The sequence below is a fragment of the Trachymyrmex septentrionalis genome, unplaced genomic scaffold (assembly GCF_001594115.1).
Source record: "Trachymyrmex septentrionalis isolate Tsep2-gDNA-1 unplaced genomic scaffold, Tsep1.0 scaffold32, whole genome shotgun sequence".
NCBI classification, from domain to species: domain Eukaryota; kingdom Metazoa; phylum Arthropoda; class Insecta; order Hymenoptera; family Formicidae; genus Trachymyrmex; species Trachymyrmex septentrionalis.
The window spans coordinates 2785497-2794851 of NW_017305485.1; the positions used below are offsets into that span (position 1 = coordinate 2785497).

Here is a 9355-nt window from a genome sequence, read left to right on the forward strand (position 1 = left end):
AGAGAGAGAGAGAGAAGACGAAAAGAGAAATATATATTTGTTAGCCCTTCTTATTTCGTTGTCTTATGTGCATTTAGATTGATTGCAAATTTATTAATTGTTAAATACAACTTCCAGCGAATTGTTCGTTTTTTTCTGTACTATTTGTTATGCCAAACTTCCGTTTCCGATAGCAAAGATTTTTTGCACACATCACATTCGACACACGGAACCACACATGCACACACTTGTATTTAGAAAATAGAAATTTTTTTCAATAAAACCTTTTCAGTTGAACACGTTGAATTTTGTTTTTTCGTTTTGCTGAATTTTTACGCTCGGTCTGTGCCACTTACTTTGCTACATTTCGATGATAACAGATTATCGGCATAATATATTTCTTATATCGCCCTTTTATCGGTATTTCTGTAAAAATTAATAAACGATTACATTTATCTGTTCATAATCAAATTAACGGGATATCCATTACCGCTTACCGATGTCACATGTGATGTAACCGGGATTGTACGGTGCGCCGAGAGACAGCCGAGCGTAAAAAAGAAAAAAAAAAAACAATCCTTGCATGCTTCCAGTAGGATCCTAACTGTTAACTCCGATTGGGTATGGTTCCTTTCTCTTCCTCCAGGTCCTAGATTCGCTAAGGAGTAAATATTACTCACGTCTTAATTCCGTACCGTGCCAATTTTGACAGCTGCGAGAAATAGGGACCTGCAAACGTTAACCATCTGGTTAAATGCTTCCGCTACGATTATATAATCCGGCTTTATGTGACTTGTTTTTCTTAGTCATTTTGTTTTAAGTCGATGAGTGAAGTGAGAAAAAGAATCTTTGTAAGTAAAAGTGTATGAGACAGTATCTCTACAGTGATATACCGTTTGATTAATTATTATTCTATTCTAAGTAGAGTTTGGAATGTTTCGTATTTTAGATGTGGAGCACAATACCTTTCGGATTTATCTTTAAACAACTTTGCACGTAGTATATATTGCACGAAGTCTATATATTGCGACAAGGATTAGTAGATCAGTAGAAACATTTATCTCGTACGTTGAACTTTGCTACTATTTATGAAAATTAGCTAAGTCCAATATCAGCAGTAAGTTTATAAAGATACTTAAGAATATTTCATATTATTTGAAAATAAATTTAAAGCTTAAAAAAATGATGCGCATGTATTTAATTACTTAAATACTTGGCTTAGCCGATTTTTAATATATGTCTTATATGTTGTACAATTTGAATGTATACCTTTTAACGTGGTTTGTTTATAGCAAGTAGAAACTGCTAATGCGTGAAGATAATACTTAATTTACATTTTTACTTTTATAATTGGCTTTCATGCATGAGTAATAATAATAAACAATTAATAAGAAAACTAAGCGTATATAAATTGTAAGCTGTCGCATTACTAAAAATTAAATTGAAGTTCTGAGCGTAAAATGCATCAAAATATTAAGTTAATTAAAGATTTAGTTAATTGCGCGGACAAGGTAAGCAGTTCCCGACAGCATTTACAAATTTCAGCACGGGGAAGACAAAAAGAAGTGTATATTACGTTTATAAATGAAACTGTTAATTTGTCAGTTATCTTTGTAGATTCGCTTTAACGATCCTATTACTCTCACGAGCGGATTGCGCGAGTGCTACACCTGTCGTCGTCCAAAAAACAACCTGAATATCTTTTATAGATTATACAGCATTACCGCCCGATCTGCCGACCGACTGGATAACGTCGGAATACCCTCTGAAGCCAGGGCTGACCGGGCCCTACATCATGCCGATGCCTGTTCCCATGCCCACCCTCTACAACGGCGAAACGAAAAAATCAAAGCTAAGCATAGTCGAGCTGGTACTGTACAACATCGCGGCGATGCTGGCCGGCGTGGCCACCGGCTACGACGTGAGAATGTCGAATATTTCCCCGATACATCCGCGGCTGTATCCACGGATGGGCGAATGTGACGAGGATCCGCCGAGGTGGTGGTTTCAAGCGGATACCGGATCGAATCGCAACTCCTATCTCGGTGCCGATTACGAGTTCAGCTCGAGCAGCGGCTATCCGCACAACACTTATCATGGACGGGCACACCATTACAGGTAATCTGACAAAAAGAAAATATTTTGTTAGAGGAAATAATTTAAGATGTGTATCAGGACCCGGTCCATGTAAGATTAATCTTGGTTTAACTTACGATCTATTTTTCTAAGGATCGATTGTTCCACCTTTTGGTAAATTTTACCAAAACGTCACGTAAATCTGGCAATTCGCGCATGTGATTGGATAATTTTGCTACTTTACTCAACAGGTATAATTTACCAAAAGGTGGAACAACCGGGCCTTCTTCTTATTCTTAGAATTAGAAAGATAAATAATAAGTCAAATCAAAATTGAAGTTAATCTTACATTTGTAGAACCGGGCTCAGGTGTGGTCTCTATAAAAAGCGACTGGAAATTTGTACTTTCCATAAAAATGAATGTTATATACATAGTTCACATGAGGTCAATACTTATATTTAAAAATACAATTCCAGTTTAAATGAAAATTTTTTTCATTTTATCTTAATTACTTTTAAAAACAATGTTTGCTTTTTATTGAAATAATTTTATCCAGATCTTTATATCACTACAAACTTTTTTAATTTCAAAGACAATATCAAAAAATCTATATTTTTCTCATTTTGTTAAATACGTATAATACATTCTTAAGTAAAATGTAGTTAATTTAGACAACGAATGATAATTACTCTATTCAACATAGATTTATATGACTATCATCGCAGGCCGTTCCTGAGTAACATGGGTGGGATAGCGCCTGGCCTTCCATCCACGGCGATGCCGGACAAGCCACTGCGTTTCACGGACTCCCCGCAGCACTACACGAGCAGTACAACGGGCTCCAACGCCCCGACGCCCAGCCCGAGAAGGAAGAGCAGCAGCAGCACCAGCAACGAGGATGCATACGACGCGGCCCGTGTCGACCGTATGGAGAGGGTGCCGACGATATACATGGGCAACGTCGCTCCATTCCCCGATTACGGACCGCCGATGTACACTGTCGTACCACCGGAGTACTATCGACCTCCCGAACCGTATTTCATACCTACAGAATATCAGTAAGTATCAGTAAAATATTATACAGGATTTTTCCTAAAAGTCTCCATAGGGAAGAAAGGAATGATGAAAATTTTAAATGACACTAGGGGTCAAGTGGAAGCTTATTTAAAAGGTCTTTTGATGGCAATAAAAACATTGACGATTTTAAATCGCTATGAACCCCATCCAAAACAACGACCATATAAAGATGGAAATTTCATGTACTTGGCATTACTCAAGATTATCTCTCGCATTTTTATGTACCTGGGAGTGATAGTTAAATACCCATGCCAAAAAATAGTTTTTTTGAAGTATCATGTTTCACAGTCTTCTGATATCTTCGTTTTTACAAAATTATTGCGGATTTCCCACACTTTTGGGATATCAACATAATCTCGAAATCGATGAAAGGAATAGAACTTTAGACGTATGAATAAATTTTTGCTCAATTATAGTTTCTTCTAGATTGTGGATACGATTTTGGAAACCGACTTGGGGAAACCGAAATCATATGGCATAAATATTGGAGCATGGTTTTAGATTAACAAGGAATCTTTCATTGTTTTCAGCGACCGGATGCTCGAGTGCCCCGAATTTCCACACGCGTACGACAATCCGAGCAGCATGAACAGCCCGGCCAGACCGGTGTCTAGACTTCTGCCCTACACGCATCATCGCACCTCTTCGAATGTCTCAAACGCCAGCACGTCAAGCCAGAGCAATGTCAACCCAACGTTCCGGCTAGAGGACGAGGATGACTACAGCGTATTACCGATGCTGTATTACCAGCGACCCTCGAACGTTATTTCCAACTTGGCGACGACGTATGGCGCGAGCGTACTCAATCACGAATACGGCTCGCCGTTGTTGACTCGTCAGAACTCTCACGACTCCAACTCAAATTCCGGCGAGCGGCCAAGTAATCTGGAGGTAGTCACGCGGCTACGCTCAAGCCTGAAACGATCAAGTTACAACCCGTACAACTCACCAAGCAAAAGCGTGAGCAAAAACAACTCCGGTTCGGGTACACCGACGAATCCGACGCCACCGGATTCGCTCACTTCCGAGGATTCAAGCTACGTCTCCGCCAAGGATAGCCAGATCAGCCGAGTGCGCTTCTCGCCGGTTACATTCGATCGCGATGGTGTGTCGGGACGCGACGTTCACAGAGAAACGTTACTGGACATCCCGGTTCACGGTCAGAGCCAGGACATCACAGTGCCGTTACAGGCCAATCGGCGCCTCAATCGAAGCAGAAAGCCGAGCATCTCGGAGCTTGACAGGGAGTTTTTGTCATAGCACTGGCTTATTTAAGCACAACCCTCCCCTCCCACCCCCTCCCCTTATATAAAACAGAAGTGGGTTCGTCGATATTTTATCTATTTATCAATATTTCTAGCGGACGATAGTCCTAGGACTGATCTCTTTACGCCTCCGATTATACAATCGCGATTACGGAATCTTATGATCGCTGATTGAAAAAAGAATTTGTAAAACGAATTGCACGTTATCGAAGCACTGCCTCCCGTGGACGATTCTCAATAGTAGCAGTAACACTAACAAGTCTGGGAATCAACATTCCATGCAACGCATATACAATCCTGCGAAATTCATGTAACATAACGTAATACGTGTTTGGGCGAATCTTTTTAATTTGATAACATAATGATATTTGATATACGTGTCGCGTGTAGAAATATGTACATACATATACCACGAGGGAAGATTACGACGTGACGTATGTATTCAAATTGCATATTATTTCGAGAAAAGATATTTTTCTGTAAAAGTGTATTTTACAGTTTCAATCGTTAACGACAGAGTTTTCGAATAAATACAATCCATTTTTTTCTTTAACAATCAACATCAATTCGCATAACGATTAACTTAATATAGTAATGGACATACATGTATACTAATATTCTTCTCTTAATATGATAATTTGTGTATAGAATGAGGTGATAACTATTATAATTTAATTAATTTAAAGATCGTAAGTTTTCAATTTTAAAAATAACTTTTAGTCAGAAAAGTAACATTTCTACCAGAGAACTTAACTTCAGTAGATTTGTAAATTAACTTTAATCTCGGTAACTTATACTTCTAATGCCTGTTTCTATCAAGAAAAAAATGAAGAGCAAGTTCAATCAAGATTAACTTTAATCTCGATTGAACTTGCTCTTCATTTTTTTCTGATTCTTAAGACTACTGATGAAGAAAAAGATGAAGAGTTAGGTGAATTGAGATCAACGCTCCTAAGTAGTCACAACAGTTATGTTGACGTCATGATTCAATATGTGGTGACTATTCAGGAATCTTAAAATTTAACTTACTCTTTATCTTCTTTTAATTTTTAGAACTAAATAACTAGATTTCTTAAGTACGTAATTTTAACTTACTCTTTATCTTTTTCAAATTCTTAGAGCTAGATAAAAAATAAGTTAAACCAAGATTAAAGTTAATCTACATTGATAAAAAATGTTGAAATGGACATTAAAAAACAAAAGTTATCGCCATAAGATGATCTTTTATACAACTTTTGTTAAACAAATCTTGTTTTTATTCTTCTAAGATACTAAAGGTGATAATTGCCTCTATATAATGAATAATAAACACGTCATCATTCGAAGCTATGCAATTTGACGTTCTCTGTGGTTTATTAAGACATTCCGAACGTTAACGCGTTTATATAATCAGCATCTGAACGATATGCGTGTATTTGAAGGGCGAAGAGGAAAGCGATAGTCGAGCTCGCGATAGAGGGAATTTATTGGAATGCATGTAATATGCAATTCCACGGCGCTAGTAAGATTAAAGAAAAAGGAAAAAGTTTTTTTTTCTTCGGCAACTACCACAGCAATGTCATATATTCGCTTTCGATATTGAGATTTCGATATTCAGTATTTCAGCGAAACGAAAGTGTTATCTCTCGCATTTAGTATGAAAGTTCCGTTAGTGTGTTCCTCGTAACTTTTGGTGATATTCGGCTCGACGCAATATATAAAACATTCCAGAGAGATTTGTTGGAACGTAAACTGTTCTACGCAATACGGAATTGACATTTCGTCAGATCGGTGTAAGCTTAGAAGATATTTGCGCTTTTCGATATTTGAAAGTCCCAAAGTTATTTCTCCCAGAGTTTGTGATAGACACGACAAAATGAATGTCATTTCCGTATTGTTTAAACTGTTAGGATGAGAATAGGTTTTTTTTTGCTTGTACTTTTATCAGATGACGTATTGTGCGTTTAAATAGCGTAATGGTGATTTATCTTAATTTTTTTTTCCTACTAGAAAGTACTTACGACAGTCTCGTGAGAAATTGTATAAATTTTTGTGCGTTTCGTACAAGCAACTTTGTACAAGCAATTCGCATTAATTATAAATACGCAACGGCAACTCGAGTATTGTATATTAATAGGGACGTACCGTGTTGTTTTAGACGGATAATCAATTCAGTTCGAGTTGACGAACAATCACTATTTATAATCTAATTTTATGTACTTTACAAGATACGGACAGCTACGAAGTATTAGTTGTAGTATTATGTACTTAGCCGAACTTTTTCCGCGATTACGTATTAATCTACAGTATTTCCGACATAATCTCTCTCCTTATCGCAATCAGTGTAACTAGTCATTGTAATTGTATTTTGAAGTTGTACTATTGTCATTTTAATAGCGATACGATTCCATTTTCCTTTATCTCATGATGTGTTAAAATTAACGAATTCAACAAAAAAAACTCTTCATCGCGTCAGTGCACTCGCCTTTTCAGCACTCTTCTGTCTCCCAATCTTTTCCCGTTTTCTTTATAACTTTTAAAGATTTGTATGCTGAAGGGAAGGAAAACGTTGCTGTGCCGCTATTAAAATAGTGCCTCTGCTCAATGATACGTTCATCGTCGTTCTGTTGCAATGCACAATTGGAGATGTACACGGTTAATACATCGACCCAGGTACTTCCACCCTGCCTCAATTACGCCAATCAAAGCGTATAATCGACAAATACGCTCACGAAAATGCGGAGGACATGTACAATTAGCATTTTCGACATTTAAACGTGAATTATATGTATCGTAGCGACGAACCGTGATTAGATAGTCGCGCCTTGCGCAGCTGTCACGCTTCTTTTGTACCTTATGAAAACAGTACGCCGTTGTATTGAGTAATCTATGAGCGTCTGTAGAAAGTATCCAAAGCGTGAGTCGCGTGCAAGTGAATACACAACATGCAGCTGCGCAAAACGCGAGGTGCATTCATTGTAGGATTGTTGTAGGACGAAGATCCTTCTAACGATCGCTGTACATATAGACAAAAAAAAAAAGTAAACGCTGAATCATTATTACTGTTTAAATAGCGACTACTCATACATTCCTTATACAGCCGACGCTGTGCTGTACGATATCCACGAAGCTTCTCCGAAAGATATCGACGACGAAAGCTGGATTTGCTTCGTGGATATGTACGCGGTATTGCACCGATAACGAGTGTAAGCATTTCAATTCGCAATGTGGGGTACCGAATCAAAAGAAACTTTCTGCCACCTTCTTTTGAATAATATAATTCAGGAGATATTAAGAAATATTCGTGTACCCCGTACTGCGTGCTCTATGTGCCCTGAATGTACATACGGATCGCTGAGTAATGAATTAAAATCGGGGTTGGCAAACTTTTTTTTTTTTTTTTTTAAGAATAAAACATTATTTCTTCTTAAACATGCTTTTAATATTTCAAATACTTTAAACAGTTATAAAAAAAAACATGTTTAAAACATATTAAAACAACAATTAAACATGTTTTAAACTGTTTAAAATATGTTTTTTTTTTACCAACCCTGATTAGAACGCGACGCACGTAATCTTAATTTATTAGCATTACGAGATGACGAGGAACGTTCGAATTTAGTTTGAATCTGTGAATTAATCAAAGTTACTTACACTGTCTTCACATCGCATTCGAAGCAATCAAAAACGTCTCGTTTGTACTGTATCAACCTCACGTAGCGTATTACGGAGTCACGGATTCTTTTATCTTTTTCGTCGTGAAAGCCGCTTCTCGTTTACACTGTTTTTCCTGAATGACGATCATCAGTATTGTAAATGTACGCTGTGTGCGATATACATGAAATGTGTTAGAGGAAAGAGAATTTCTTTGGTGGTTTCATCGCGAACTCATTTACTACTCAAACGGACAATTTAAAAAAAATGTTAAATAGACCTTTAAACTATCTCGTATATAAACGTATAAAATTTTCAATATTATAAAGTGGCTCAATGTTAAGAAGGTTAAGTAAAAAAGGAGCATACAGCCACACTCGAGATGTCAATAAGTTATATATTAATAATAAACATTCAACAAAGTAGACATTTCGGTCACCATCTGACCATCCTCAGTACAATAATAAAAACCTAAATTTATTTAAACCTAGTTACATAATTTAAATTTATTCCTAATGTTAGTCAGTAATAATTTCTCGCTTCTTATTGTGCATTATTCGCCTCGGTATCCGCATTTTACAATATAACAATTTTGCAATGATTTTCGACAGAATTACAGTAGACCGTCCAGTATTCTTCTTTAATTTGTTGTGTGGAATCATTTTATTACTCTAAGCAATCCACCCCGATTGTAAACATTATCACACTATATCAAATTCCAACTACGACGAAGACCGCCACAAAGAAAACGTATAAAATTTTAAACATTTATTATTTTTTAGTTTGTACGTTCATTAATTATACGATTTCCAACGTTTATTAAACGTATTTTGAGCGCTGTGTTGCTTAGGTGGTTATTATAACGAAGAATGAGAAAATCAGTCACCAATAGAATTCCTCTGATAAATAATTTTAAATACGATGGAGATGCATGAAATTTTTCTTAAGCTGAAAAATATGGATCCATCAAATTGACGTTCAATGATAAAACTTGCAATATTAATTGACTTTTTTCTTTTTATATTCAATAACTTTATCGAATTATATCAATAACAATTCGACTTTTCTATACAATTATCTCTTTCTTACAACACATTTAATGGATATATCTCTCTATGCTGTGCAAAGGTATTTCTGTGGTGCTAATCACGTACTTAAATACGTTAAATAAGTGACGCATAGAAATTCAAAATGCTTCCAAGGTAATCGAGAAAGAACGAGAGAAAGAGTGAAAGAGAGAAAATGTTTGATGAAGTTAATGAATGCTGATATTCGAGAATAATTGTTCATACATATATATATATATATATATATATATATATAT

The 9355-nt window shown here is 36.3% G+C and overlaps 1 protein-coding gene across 3 annotated transcripts in view; it reads left to right on the forward strand.

Moving 5' to 3' along the window:
* The window catches only part of LOC108750054 (mitogen-activated protein kinase kinase kinase 11-like), a 14810-nt gene extending 10368 nt beyond the window's left edge, over positions 1-4442 (forward strand). For all 3 annotated transcript variants that reach the window (XM_018489260.1, XM_018489263.1, XM_018489261.1), the window contains 3 exons: positions 1689-2097; positions 2782-3114; positions 3664-4442. In XM_018489260.1, the coding sequence (XP_018344762.1) occupies positions 1689-2097; positions 2782-3114; positions 3664-4393 (1472 nt within the window). In that variant the 3' untranslated portion in view covers positions 4394-4442. The remainder of the gene's footprint in view (positions 1-1688; positions 2098-2781; positions 3115-3663) is intronic.
* The last annotated feature ends 4913 nt before the right edge of the window (positions 4443-9355 follow it).